Source organism: Brachyhypopomus gauderio, unplaced genomic scaffold (assembly GCF_052324685.1).
Source record: "Brachyhypopomus gauderio isolate BG-103 unplaced genomic scaffold, BGAUD_0.2 sc411, whole genome shotgun sequence".
Classification (NCBI taxonomy): Eukaryota; Metazoa; Chordata; class Actinopteri; order Gymnotiformes; family Hypopomidae; genus Brachyhypopomus; species Brachyhypopomus gauderio.
This window is the reverse complement of record NW_027507232.1, coordinates 39,968-54,801: the sequence shown is the minus strand read 5'-3', so window position 1 is coordinate 54,801 and position 14,834 is coordinate 39,968. Positions and strand designations below refer to the sequence as shown.

At 43.9% G+C, this 14,834-nt stretch overlaps 1 protein-coding gene across 1 annotated transcript; it reads left to right on the top strand.

Annotated features, from left to right (window-relative positions):
* Positions 1-10,744: 10,744 nt before the first annotated feature.
* Positions 10,745-14,017, top strand: LOC143505619 (histone H3.3A). The gene is made up of 4 exons (XM_076996196.1): positions 10,745-10,893; positions 11,790-11,931; positions 12,062-12,215; positions 12,531-14,017. The coding sequence occupies exons 2-4, from the start codon at positions 11,804-11,806 to the stop codon at positions 12,657-12,659; spliced, it is 411 nt and encodes a 136-aa protein (XP_076852311.1). The 5' UTR covers positions 10,745-10,893; positions 11,790-11,803; the 3' UTR covers positions 12,660-14,017.
* Positions 14,018-14,834: the final 817 nt, after the last annotated feature.

The window sequence follows — 14,834 nt, the reverse complement described above, 5'->3', positions numbered from 1 at the left end:
TAACACAGCAGATAACACTTGTTATTGTTGGTGTTGTTGTCCTTTTATTTTACATTGTACATTTATTTATGTATATGTTTATTTACACTTCTAGGTATTTGTTTTAATTCCTGCTGTTTAAGTTTTAGTCTGTGTTTATTTACAATACTAGTAATGGTATTGATTCCTGTAGTTTAGTACCTCTGGCTCAAGGGTACCTTGAATTCTGACCTATCTACTGTACTGTCTAGGATGCATTCTGTGAATAAATGGCAAGGCACTTTGTAAGTCGCTCCATATAGCAGCGTCTGCTAAATGCCCTAAATCAAAATGTAAATGTAATCTAGTCAAGTTTGTGTTGTCTAGTCTTTGTGCATCTATGTGTTCATGCTACACAGACTACATCTGTCTGCATGTGCTTTTGTGTAGGTTCACACCGGCGATTGTGTTATATCATAACTGCTGAGCTTCATAAACTGCCCCACCTGCACTAACGATGCAGCCTGGGTCCCCTTCCCAGAGTTCTCAGCGTCAGCTGCTGGGTTGCAGAGGTGACTTACACGCTCTGAAAACACCGCTGCTCTGTGCCTCTCTGTCCCTCCTTGTCTGTCCTGAACACATCACCACTCTGAACAAATCTGTCTGTCCTGAACACACCACCGCTCTGTCCCTGTCTGTCCTGAACACACCACCGCTCCGTCCTTGTCTGTCCTGAACACACCACCGCTCCGTCCTTGTCTGTCCTGAACACACCACCGCTCTGTCCCTTCCTGACAGCTGATCATTCTCAGCACGCTCTCTAATTGTTCATCGTGTCTGATGGGACTCCGACTGACTGTCCATTCCAGGATTATTCTTCACGATGGTCTTAATGAGCACAGTTCAAATTGATAGATTCATTTATTAATTACTTTGCTAACTGGCTAGTTAATCGCCTAATTCTGCTCATGCTTTCTTGACACTGCTGTATTTTTACTGGCATGGAACAGTGGAAATGAAAGGAACAGTCAGCAGTAAATGTGCATCGTTACTGTACTTAAGAAATATTTTGTGTTTCTTTACTCAAGTATTTACATTTTTGTACCTTTTTACTTAAACTCCACTACATTTCCAAGGCAAATCTTTTACTTTTTACTGTCGTTCCTTCAGGCTTCACGTTTTTATTTAAAAAGTAACGTCAAAACAAAGGCGGGAAGCGCGCGCACCAGTCAGGGTTCAGGTTCGACGTCACTGCAGCAGCTTAACGGTCAGAGAGAACAGATCGCCACACACAAATGGAAGAAGCTGTAACTCGACACTAAACCCAGGGACTTATCTGAGGTAGGTTCCGTGAAAGAGTGGAAAAGAAAAAATAACTCCTTCGTTTTCAAGTGCCTTCTCTGCCTGCCTCAGTCCCATAAGATTTGTCCTTATAATAATTCCCCATCTAAGGAAAGACGTAGAGGTGAGCTACTGGTAATTTACCTTAATGAGAAATCTAACAATATATTGCAGCAAACGACATTATCGTTGTATACATGGTTAGTTAGCTAGCTAATAAAACTATTGGTAGCACACAACCGAAACGCACATTAGCTAGCTAGCTATATATATTTATTTTGCCATGGTTAATATTATTCTGAGCTTCCAGCTAGCTAAATGCATTGATATTGTGAAATAATAAACATGTGAACGTAGCACTTTATGTTAGAGAACAAATTCTATTTGGACAGATTTTACATGAAGAGCACATAATGTAATATAAAATATATTTATTATTTTCAGTACTTAAGTACATTTAAAGGCCAGTCCTTTTGTACTTTAACTCAAGTTGAAGACTAAAGGGGGGACTAATGTTGTCCACTAATGAAGTGGAGTAGTGTTTAACCTTGGGTATCTACCTTAACTGACAGAACCGGTTTGTATTATGTTCTGATCAGTAGTGTGATGCTTGTCACCAGAGAAGTACCAGTGACTCCACAGTAATTCAGAATAATTCTGAAAGATGATGTGCAAAAATCTCAGAAATATAAACGAAACGGGATAAGTACATTGTATCAGATCTTTCTTTTTTCAAGTTTTTTTTAAGCATGCTTTGCCATATCTTCCCAGTGAATTTTTTCCATTTCTGTTTGTTCTCTTTACGAATCATCAGTAATCATGACCAGCCCCTCAGCCAATCACAAGTAATCTTAACCAATCATGACCTGCCCATGAACCTTCTCCACACCACACGTACCCCGAGCATAATCCGACCGGTCTTACACGCCCCTCTGCACCCCGATCGTAGCCCGTAACAACACAGAGCACGGTGTGTCAGGCAGACCGCTCCAGATCGCCAGTCTGCTGGGGATCTGATACACCCTGTGGCTGTTCGAATTATGAAGCTTCTGTGGTGGATTAGGGCAGAACTCCATCATGGTGCTGAGTGTGGGTGGAGTCTGCACCAGTGAGTTCTTATTATGGTGTCATTACTTGTACCAGAACACTACACACACTCACTCTTGCAAACAGAACCACAAATCTGCAACTGTGCTGTCCATGGTTTTGTGGATGAAAACGCATACTCCAGGATTTTGATGTTTGATGCGCACAGTGTTGAGGAAAGCACAAGATGTCCTTGGACTACCTGAAGTTCAGGTTAATGAGATTAGCAGAAGGTGCTGTCTCCTCATATTTTGCAAATTCACAAGTTCCTAAGAACACATGCACACACACACACACACACACACACACACACACAGTCATAGCTATAAAACACTTACGCACACTGACTTGTGCAGTCACATGAACACCTTTGCATGATTTGAAACATGTATGTTTGTCTGGCTGTTGCAACATTTTGTCCCAGAGTATCAACACCTTTAAGCTTAGTAGCACAAAATCCTAAATTAATTTTGTGTGCTTGTGTTATACCCTTTAAACAGCCAACAATGCCAAATATCTCTTTTTCTTCATCCCTCCCTCTCCCTCTCTCTCTCACACACACACATTCTCTTTCTCTCTCAGCCCCAAACCATTAAACCCTGTAATGCAGCCTATTGATTATATATAATTAACTCAGCCTTAAACTAACCGGTGGAACAGGGAGGGGACGTGGTTGAGTAAGGAGAGAGAGGGGGAGAGAGAGAGAGAGAGAGAGAGAGAGAGAGAGAGAGAGGGGGGGGGGAAGAGAAGGGAATGAGATAGAGACAGATGAGCAGGGAGAAAGAGATAGAAAAGAGGAGAGAAAAGGAGACAAAGAGAGTCAGAAACAGGAAATGGGAGTAAAAAGAAAGAAAGATAGCTAAAGATGGAGGGAGCAGGATAGCAGTGCTAACTATGATTTGATGTCAGAATGCCGCATTTGCTCCACACTGTGCAAGTGTGCAGATCCACCTTGGAGTGCAATAGACACTTACAATATCACTGCACCGTTCACCACCTTCACGATACAGAGACAAGAACACTGCTGTTCCCATTCATCATCTCTAAAACACACACACACACACCTACACACACACACACTCACAAATCTATACCTCAGTGTCATCTTTTCCATACAGATACACAGAGAACACCTTCTAATATAATCTATACACCAGTACAGTGGTGTCACTTCACAAAAACATAAGTACATACAAAAGTACATTCACACACACACACACACACTGGCATACACATCTTCTAACATGCAATACATATTCCACACAGTTGTATGTGTGCGTAAGCATATGTGATCCGTGTGTGTCAGCGGGAACGCATGTGTGCATCCACATGCATTCATTCACGTGTGTCTGCGTGTGTGTGTGTGTGTGTGTGTGTGTGTGTGTGTGTGTGTGTGTGTGTGTGTGTGTGTGTGTGTGTGTGTGTGTGTGTGTGTGTGTGTGTGTGCGCTGCTCACCGTCCGATCATAGTAGAGTGCTGCTGTACAGCCGCCTCCAGCAGCCTCTCCAGGATGGTCCACTCCCCCATCTTGTCCTTCTGCCCGTCACTCTCACGCCCGGTCCTGTGTACCTCCGTGCCGTCCGCCCGCCACACCGACCCCAGCTGCAGGGGTCACCGGCTCTGACCCTGGACTGGCTCCCCAGGCGACGGGCCGGGTACCCTCTGCGCTCTCCTCAGGACCGCCGTGCAGTTCAGGCGTCTGCGTGCGAGTGTGTCAGGGTCTCTGCTGCAGGGACCAGTTAGCGTAGCTGTTGCACCAGGGAAAACTGATGATGGCAGAGCTTAGAGTCTGACCACCATCCTGACTCTACACACACTCTCTGACCGCCTTTCTCTCACACACCCACACACCCTGCCTCTCCTCTGTGTGATACACACACTCTCTGATTCACCTTCTCTCTTACACATACACTCACATACACTCTCTCTCCACAGAGTGTGAGTTTAGGTCCTTGTTGTTTCCTTAATTCTCTCTTCTTGCTTACTCTACCTTCTCTCTATCTCTCTCTCTCTCTCTCTCTCTCTCTCTCAGGTCATCCACAGTTTTCTTTGCTTTTGCACTGTGCTAATCTTCACACTTCCCTGATGCATGCACACACAGTCAAACACACACTGTCACACATATTCTCACATACACTCACACACACACACACACCTCCCACAATAGCACCGCAACTCTCTGACCCCTCCTGCTTTTACCTGCACACGCACAGACACGCTCACACACTCACGACCACACACACCCTCACACACTCACGACCACACACAGAGTCACTGCAGAGCCTGTGTCTCTCCATCAGGGTTCCTAAGCACATGCACACACACCACGCTGCAAGGCACCAGCTCGCGCTCTGGATCTCATAGTACTGCTTTAACTCACACACTCACACACACACACACACACACACAGCTGACAGAGGTCCAGCAAACAGCGGTGGCTGCAGCAGCAAGTTGCAGTGGGTTGCCGCGGTTACGTCCGGATGTACGATGCGGCTCTGAACATCTCCTGTAGCGTGCTCCTGTCTTCTTCTCTCCTCTTCTCTTAATGTCTCTCGCCGTGTGTGTGTGTGTGTGTGTGTGTGTGTGTGTGTGTTCGTGCGCTGCCCAGCCCGTTCCTGTCACCTTCCTCTTCTTCCTCCTCGTTGCAGCTCCTCCTTTCTCACACGGTCTGCCTCCACGCGTGCTCTCTCTCTCCCTCTCTCTCTCCCTCTCTCTCTCCCTCTCTCACGCTCTGCTGTTATACTCCGTAAGCATACCACCCCCTCCCTCTCAGACTGATGCTTCCCCTCCCCTCAATCATCTCTCTCTCTCTCTCTCTCTCTCTCTCTCTGTGTGTGTGTGTGTGTGTGTGTGTGTGTGTGTGTGTGTGTGTGTGTGTGTGTGTGTGTGTGTGTGTGTGTGTGTGTGTATGGCTGGGGGGGCAGGGGTTGCTGACTGTTTCCCTTATACTGCAGCTGCAAACACATTTATTGCTGGAATTGTACCGTATGCATTAATCTCTCGCTCAAGCACACACACACACACACACACACACACATAATCCTCACTCTTTCTTCTCCTTCCTCTCATTCATCATCACACACACACAGTAATGTAGATTCTCATCAATCACTTTTTTACTATTTTGGCACATTGTCTATCTCTCTCTGTGTCTTTCTCTGTCTGTCTCTCTGTCTCTCTCTCTCTTGTTCTATCTATTTTCTCAGCTTGTCCATGACAAGCAGATTATAGGGAGAATCACAATTCTGCACTGCCTGCTCTCTCTCTTTCCCTCCCTCATTCTTTTCCCTTAGTCAGCGTTTTTTATGCCCTATGATCTTGTCCTCCTCTGCGTTTCTACTTGCTCTGCTGCCCCCCCCACCTGCTCATTTATGATATTGAACTCTGCATTTGCTTGATTGACATTTGTGAGAGATAAAGCACCTCCCACTCTCTGACCTGCCCTTTCTATCACATGACAAGGTTGCCAGATGTTATAGAGAGAGAGAGAGAGAGGATGAGGACTTTACCATGAAAACTGACATGAGTGCAGGTTGAGTTGATGTCTTCTGTTTGTGTTTCTCTGCTGCTGTGAGTTTTGGTGTCATGGTAACACCATGTGTAATGTAATTACATTAGTCCTGTACTGAACAGCAGGTTGTGGAGTACAGAGCGCAAACACACACACACACACGCACACACACACACACACTCTGTGGTGCTGTACGCTCTGTTTTATCTGACACTGCTGAGATATAGTTCATTACAAGGCACCATTGTCATACTCAGATGGTTTTGTGGCAGAGGACATGGTGACTTTGGCCATGTCAGGTACTTCAGTGATTTTAATGTTCTCTTGTTTAATATGCAGTGCACACACAAACGCACACACACAGACACACACACACACATACACACACAAGCACTAAAATGTTCAGGCCTTGGAGAAAATAATTGTGGATGTATAAGTGTGCAATGAGGATTTTGTGTTTTGTGGGACTGAGATGTAGGTATATTACTCAGGACCTGGAAAGTCAGCAATACACACACACAATACACACTCACACACACAATACACACTCTCACACACATGTACTGTATCAGGTACTAGTGACAACTGTTAGTTCTTTGCCATTTGACAAGGGCACTTAAATGACCTACATAGTTATCTGAAGGGACATTGTGAAATCCACGAAAAATCGATCCTGTACCAATCCAGAACTCGCTGCGTTAGCATTTGATCAAGAATCTACACTCACACACACAAACACTCACACACACACACACACACTTCCACACCCTCTAGATCCTGGGTTTAATATCATCTCCACTTTCCCCCTGTTGGCATCCTGGACCAGGCCAGTGGCAGAATCAGGGACACTCAGAGACCGGACCCCCCACCCCCACCACCACCCTATAGAAGTGAAATGGGCTACTTTAGCACAAGAGCATGAAATCATGCTGCTTTTGATGACTTGCTTAAGTTCTATTTATATACTAATCAAAGCACAGTGGTTCCAGGGTGTCAAAGTAGAACCACTGTGTTGGGCTCTGTGACCAGACTTGACTGAACAGAGTCTTTATGTTTACTTATGTTTATTTGTTTATCAAGCTTCTCTCCACCCCGGCAGTCCTCAGCCTCCCCAGGACTGTTAATGACAACATCTCTTTCATTTGTTTAAATACATATAAATAAATGTTGCACATGGAGTAATTGTGTCATAACAGAGTGCGATCTTCAACCGCAAATTAAACCTCATGTTAAATTTCATGAAGTCATCTACACTAGATGACTTCAGGACTCATTTGTGTGGTCATGGCACATTTGCTTGAAACAACAGGATGACAGCGTCAACAAAGCAGGTGTATAGTGAATGTCAGTATGCTCTACTCATTACCAGACTAGCAATGTGGCTGTATGCAGAGAAAAAAAACACCATATTGTGCATTGAAAACAAATTCTAACCAATTGAACTTTTGCTTTAATGGATTTGCTTTCTGCTGTTGCAGCTTGGTCAGGTACACGCAGAGGTCCCATGAAAATTAAAGATGGAGGACAGAATAATCATTGCTCTGTTGTGAAATAATAAAGTGAATTTCACCAGCAAAAGGCCCTTGTGATGGTCCATATAATTGCCCAGTGGTTAGCGCCCTACCAAAGTCATAACACAGACCATGGAATCAGTTTTATCAGAATCTCATGCGGGTGAATTGCTGGTTGAATCAGGTGAGGTGGAGGAGATCTGCTCCATACACATGCTCCACTGGTGGAGGAGATCTGCTCCATACACACGCTCCACTGGTGGAGGAGATCTGCTCCATACAGACGCTCCACTGGTGGAGAAGATCTGCTCCATATACACGCTCCACTGGTGGAGGAGATCTGCTCCATACACACTACACTGGTGGAGGAGATCTGCTCCATACACACGCTCCACTGGTAGAGGAGATCTGCTCCATACACACTACACTGGTGGAGGAGATCTGCTCCATACACACGCTCCACTGGTGGAGGAGATCTGCTCCATACACACGCTCCACTGGTGGAGGAGATCTGCTCCATATACATGCTCCACTGGTGGAGGAGATCTGCTCCATATACATGCTTCACTGGTGGAGGAGATCTGCTCCATAAACACTACACTGGTGGAGGAGATCTGCTCCATATACACGCTCCACTGGTGGAGGAGATCTGCTCCATACACACGCTCCACTGGTGGAGGAGATCTGCTCCATACACACGCTCCACTGTTGGAGGAGATCTGCTCCGTACACATGCTCCACTGTTGGAGGAGTCAGAAAGTAATCAGATAACATATACAACAAACTCATGGAGTCAGACGTGTCACAGACAATACACACAAACATCACCAGTTTGGTGCTGACCACTCAGCCATTAAGGCAGGCTATTGTCTTAGCATGGCAGGCTAGCCTGTTGAGGCTAAGTTACTAACCTAGCTAGCTAGTTGATTCTGCTGTTAATCAATCAAATCCATAATTTTTTAGAAAGTCATGGAAATTAACCAAATGCTAACTCTAATCCCACAGAGGCTCTGCCCATTACGCCACTTGAGTGAAGAGAGTGCCATGAACAGAGCATAGTACACCCAACACATGCAAACAACAGCGTAGCGCAGTACACCCAACACATGCAAACAACAGCGTAGCGCAGTGACTGTGAAATTGGTATGAATGTGAGATATATAACTTCGACCTTGGCCCACTGCATTAGAAAAACACACCACCCCCTGCTGAAACACCACCAGCACCTGCTGAAACACCACCAGCATCTTCTGAAACACCACCAACACCTGCTGAAACACCACCCCCTGAGCACCAACTGCTTGTACCATACTGTACATCCTATTGACCACATTGGAGTTGTTTGAAAAGTCCTCTTAAACAAGACTATAAATAAGCAACATATTGGCTATAGAGAGTAAAGGGCCTTAAGGTTAGAGTCTTTTGCTCTAATTAACCAGACTAGGACTGTTTTAAAGCCACGTGGTCATGAACTGTATGAAATAATCAATATCCTACGACGTACTCTTGCTAATAGCCTCCTGAATTCTGCGCTGTTTCTGTGCTGCAACTGAAGCCCATGTATGTTCATTCACTCATGTATGTGAATAAAACCCATATAAACTTAACAAGGATTTAAGTGAGTCCTTTATTTTGGTAACAACCAGATACCCCACGTGTAAGATGATAAATTGATCACAGGTTTAAGTCAGAGTTGCTATGAGATTACATTTAGAAAACTGTAAAAAAAAAAAAAGGCATTTGTATTTTTCATGACAGTTGTTTTGGACAGTGTAGACCAGGTGATGGAGGGATAGAGGGTGCACACAAGGCTTCTTCCGCAGTAACATTCATCAACCGACGAACGATGATTCGTTCGTTAAAGAGGACAGAGTGCCCTCTGGTGTACAAGAAATGTATTGCACTTAAATACAGTGGGCGGAGAGATATGAAGAAAGATGATGTAAGATGAGGTTACACAGAGTTCGAATGAATTTCACCTCTATACTTCGTTATGAATTATATTCCACAAATCCAAATTCTTTAAACTCTGGTAGACTACATCAACTTTGACTGAACGAGGTTTTGTATGCCTACTGCCAATGCTTCCCCTCTTGTGTTCAGCTGTAGGTGGAGACTGTTGTGTCTGTGATTTAGTAATAAATGAATCAGTCAGTCAAGAGGCATACTGCCACAGCTTGTGGTCCCTAGGTGAAATTCTGCAGGCCTGGAGCTTTACACCTTCGAGCAGGCCAACAGGAAAGTGAATGTCCCAAAAGCCTATGAGAGCATATTTCTAGACAGTCACGTTCAAATATAGCAGCCCTACAAATCATCCAATGTGCAATTCATTACATGTTCACTTTTCCGAGGCTTCTATCTTTGTAGAAGAGACGGAATTCAAAGTGTGTGTGTGAGGGGGGGGGTAGAGACAGAGAGAAAGACCCATGGAAACCACGATCTGAACACTTGAACACTGCCTGTTTCAGACACAAAAGGTAATAGTATTAAAATATAAGTAACAGCTTTCCGTATACACACACAGAAACCACCAGGACTGTGCAGTCACCAAAAGCAGCAGAGACCCTATAGTGCATTCACTATAGATACTATGAATACTACCTGCAGTAACACCCTACAAATCTGTAGGGTGTTCAATTTTCATTGAACACTGAACCTTAACTCACTGTGAGGACCTAAACTATGGTTTAGCAGTATCACGGCCTGCTTTGAACTACACAGGCCTAGATCATTAACATATTGGCCTAGTTCGGTTGCTTATTTAAATGTTGCAAATGAATAATGTATAACATAACTTTTATTTATATTAAAAATTGGCAAATTGAGACGGTTTATTGTAAAATTATATTAACAACTAATAAAATTGATTAAAATCGATAGCTTACTCTAACCCGTTACTAAAGCTGTCCCTTACAGAATTCCGACTACAAATCAACTAATTTTTTAAAAGATTGTAGCCTACTAAAGCCTACTCGCTCCCATCCAATTAAACACACTGATAATTGGCGAGATTGTTTCTACAGAATTTATTCTCGTTTCATTTACTTTCCTAAAGTCAAGTCAAGACTACTGAGAACGCTTCACTACACAGAACGGGACCACGGCGCCGTGTTCTCCTCTTAAACCGAATGACCTCAGCCTGAAAACGCGGAAGAAAAGCAAAACAAAATCCGTTTATAACTCGTGGCAGCGGAAACCGCAATTAAAATCGAATATTTATAAATTTTATTTATTATTCGCGTTTAAAAAGTTATTAACTAAAACAAAAAAAAAAACTTCTCACATTTGACAACACAACAAAAAAGGCGCGTAAGTAAATTTTATGTTTACAATGAATCCAGGTGCATTGTGGGAGGGGGGTGATTGACGCGGCGGCCATTTTGCCGCTGGCCGCTCCGCTCCCATTGTGTGAGATAGTAAATACTGACGGTGCCAGGCGAGCTCCGCACATATTCCACTGCGCGAAATAAAACACGTTCACCGGAGGTAAGTGTCCCCGCGCACCGCCATTTTCTTTCGGTAAAACACTTTTTCACCGCTTTGTCAAACTTTTGGGCGAAAATATCTCGTCTTAAGTGGAGAAAAAAAACCGCAGAAATTTCCGTCGTCTGAAAAACGAGAGAAGCGACGGCGAGGCGCGAGAGGAAACGGGCTCTCCGTTAGTGTCGTCGGAGGAGAAAATCCGTCCCACTTTTATGTACATTTTTACTTCGGTCGTACGGCGTAAATTCGCGGCGGAAAATCCCCACACACGGCTACTTCGCTGCTCAAGACTGTCTACTTTGATGATGCGAAATTCTTGTGCCGGTTCACGCTGCAGATTTTGAATTTTATTTCAAAGTTTACGTCCCCCTCTTCCCTCCGCCGTACGGTCTTACTACAGTTGCTGTTCAAATTGCGGCCATAATCTTGCGGTTTAGGGCGGGGCCAAAAGACACGGATCCCGCCCCCACAACCGGCAGGGTTGAGTGCTACTGGCTCAAGGCGAGAGCACCTGACGTTCGATTGGTTTTTTGGCCCGTTGATGATATGCATAGACCCGTGATTGGCTCAAATGCATTTTCGACGAGTGTTGATTGGTTCGTTTTATTTACGGCTCGTGTTTTGTGTGAGGAAGTTGCCTGAAATAGCATTTGGGCCAGAATGTCACTTCGGTTATGTGTACAAGCACAATATTTAAAATAACTATTTATAAAGTTTTTATGGAATAATCAAGTGTGATATTTTGCCTTTATTTATTCAGGTTTGAGTTCTTTATGTGATCATATTGCTGCCTTGTAACTGGATTATGTTGAATTTTATTTATGAAAATATATGATAACTTTACTTTTTTTTATCTGCTGTCTGATGGAAATTGACATGCTGAAGTTTATCCCACCCAGGTGACTGAGGAACTATGGCCCGTACTAAGCAAACCGCCCGTAAATCGACAGGAGGTAAGGCTCCTCGCAAGCAGCTTGCCACTAAAGCTGCCCGCAAGAGTGCGCCCTCTACCGGTGGAGTGAAGAAACCTCACCGCTACAGGTAACATGTAAAGCAAGCAAAATTTTTGCATAATTTTATACACTGAAACACTGGATCTGATAATGTTTGCATACAGACAGAATTCCACATGTGGTATTAAAGGTGTGTGTGTGTGTGTCCGTCCGTCCAGGCCCGGTACTGTGGCTCTGCGTGAGATCCGTCGATACCAGAAGTCCACAGAGTTGCTGATCCGTAAGCTGCCGTTTCAGCGCCTGGTGAGAGAAATCGCCCAGGACTTCAAAACGGACCTGCGCTTTCAGAGTGCAGCTATTGGAGCCCTGCAGGTGTGTGTGTGTGTGTGTGTGTGTGTGTGTGTGTGTGTGTGTGTGTGTGTGTGTGTGTGTGTGTGTGTGTGTGTGTGTGTGTGTGTGTGTGTGTGTGTGTGTGTGTGACCTGTTGTGATCTTGTAATTACCTATTGAAACTACAAAACTGCACTTTAATCACAATGAATTTCCTTTGAATGTCCAGCTGTTGGAGATCAATTGTGAAATGCATCATTGATCCCATTATTGATCACAGAGGAGATTTTTCACCTGTTATAGAAAATAAAAAGCATTGTATTCTGACGTGTGTGTGTGTGTGTGTGTGTGTGTGTAGGAGGCCAGTGAGGCGTACCTGGTGGGTCTTTTTGAGGACACCAACCTGTGTGCCATCCACGCCAAGCGTGTCACCATCATGCCCAAAGACATCCAGCTGGCACGTCGCATCCGTGGGGAACGTGCTTAAGCCTCGCCCCTTCATGCTCCTTGCATTTTCTCTCTCTCTCTCTCTCTCTCTCTCTCTCTCTCTCTCTCTCTCTCTGTCCATCTCTCCCCCCTCTCCACTCGTCTCCTCCCTCTTTCTTGGTAGAGTTTAGAATATCAGCGACGGGGAGGCCAATGTGTTTCAGTCTAATAGTGCTGTCTCACTGACGCGTAGGGTACCTGTATGTGCATGTAACAGATGCTGCTGATCACACACACACACACACACACACACACTCTCTTACTCACACACTTTGCTTACACACACATACTTTTGCACACATGCTCGCACACACACACACATGTACAGATTTTTACACACACGCACACAATTGGAGCATAAACGAGGTCCACCCTTGCCCAGCTTGGGTCACACACACACACACACACACACACACACACACACACGGCTGTTGAGAGTGGGAGAACAGATGGGTGGCATCCGGGGTTAGTCTGCTTAAGGGGAGCAGCAACTTCCACAGCAGGGTGCTACTATAACTGCCCTAGGCCACCATCGCCCAGACCACACCCCCAAATCCCCGTCCTCGCCCTTCCAGCCCCGCCCACCCCTCCCTTATCTCTCCCTCTATTGGCAGAGATGTGTGTGTGCACGTCACTTTTGTTTGTTTGTGTTTTTTTGTTTGTTTTGCTCCGTCTGTGTTGGTGGGTGTGTGGGTGGGTGATGTGATCAGCAAAGCAGAATTGTATTCAACTGCAGACCAGCATCTATTGGTTAAAAAGTTGTTACTTATAATATTGATGATTACTATTATTGTTGATATGCTGTCCTTTTTGTTTTCTATGACGCATACATATTACTTGTTTTACCACTGTTAGGGGAAAAAGAGCAAACCTACAAAAAAAATGAATGAGGTAATTTTGTTCTCTTTATTATTTTTTTTTATTCCTTCTCAGTGATTGCCGATCTTGCTCCTCCTGTTATAACTTCAGGCAGCCACAGGGGGGCGTTCTAAACCAGCCTCTCATTCAGTCTCACTGTTTCCCAGAGAAGAGAGAAAAAGAAAAGAATTGAGGAAGAGGGCTTCTTTCTTTCTCTTCTCTTTCTTTTTCCCCTCTCTCTTTATTTTCTTTTCCCTCATTGCCTTTTTCTCCCTTTCTTTCCACAGGTCGGCATTTGTCACGAATTGTAGCAAGACAGTCACATTTAGTTGGAATGTTTCATTCTCTGTGTGTTAGCCCTCTGCTCCTGTTGCTCGTGTGATGCACAGTATAACCTCATGTTTCTGTTTATTTTTCTTATTCAGAAATTTAAATAAGCTGATCTTTGTATTTTCCAAATTTCTCATACTATGGTGGTAATAAATAGGTGTTACACATTTCTTTCAGTCTTTTCTCTCACATGGTTTTGAGGTATTTGCACACCAATTCAGTGTTTCCTTTATGTGAAGCTATATTAACTTTGTACCAATAAGTAATTATTCTTAATTCTGCTTTTAGGACCAATGAACTGAACAGGACACATTGCTATATAGCATATTTATAACAGAACTGTCACTTTTAATTTAAGCCTTGTGTAAGAAGTCAGTAAAATAAACTAACCATACAAGATCCAATCAGACTAGATGGGAGAAGATCCAATCAGATTATTATATTTCTTCACTGTGGACCACTATGACATGTGATGCAGGAATTATGAAATTTCAGTCCCTTGACAGAGGTCCAAAACTTCATGGGAAATGGCTCTTGGAATATTTTCATTCTTGATCAACAATTGCTGAATTCTCTAAATGATGGAAGGGTAACGAAAACAAATTAGAGGTTGCACTCCTGCCATTTGTAGAGTTTCCCAGGAATCTGCTCGTGTATGGGACTGTGCTGGGAACTTCAGACGAACTGGCTTTATTTGATAATGGCGGGACTTGCATTAAAGGATCAGTAAGTTTTTTACCATCAAAAAGAAGCAAATATTTATGAAAGTAATTTTGTTTATATATATTTTTCTTAAAATTGCAGCTCATAAGATCTATCAGGTTGATTTGTAGTTCATGCTCCACAGAGCAGGTCCATCCTGTGAAAGTGACCGTGTTTAAAACGGATCCAACATGGAATCTGAAACTGGTCACTAGGAGTGTGGACAACGGCAGTTTCATAATCTAAAGAAGAAAGAACGGGAAAACGACTTTAAAACCGATTCACT

Excerpts from the sequence above, each read along its gene's own strand:
- LOC143505619 (XM_076996196.1), top strand. The coding sequence starts at position 11,804 with ATGGCCCGTACTAAGCAAACCGCCCGTAAATCGACAGGAGGTAAGGCT. Across the intron at positions 11,932-12,061 it reads AAGAAACCTCACCGCTACAG|GCCCGGTACTGTGGCTCTGC; the intron begins GTAACATGTAAA and ends CCGTCCGTCCAG. Across the intron at positions 12,216-12,530 it reads CAGCTATTGGAGCCCTGCAG|GAGGCCAGTGAGGCGTACCT; the intron begins GTGTGTGTGTGT and ends GTGTGTGTGTAG.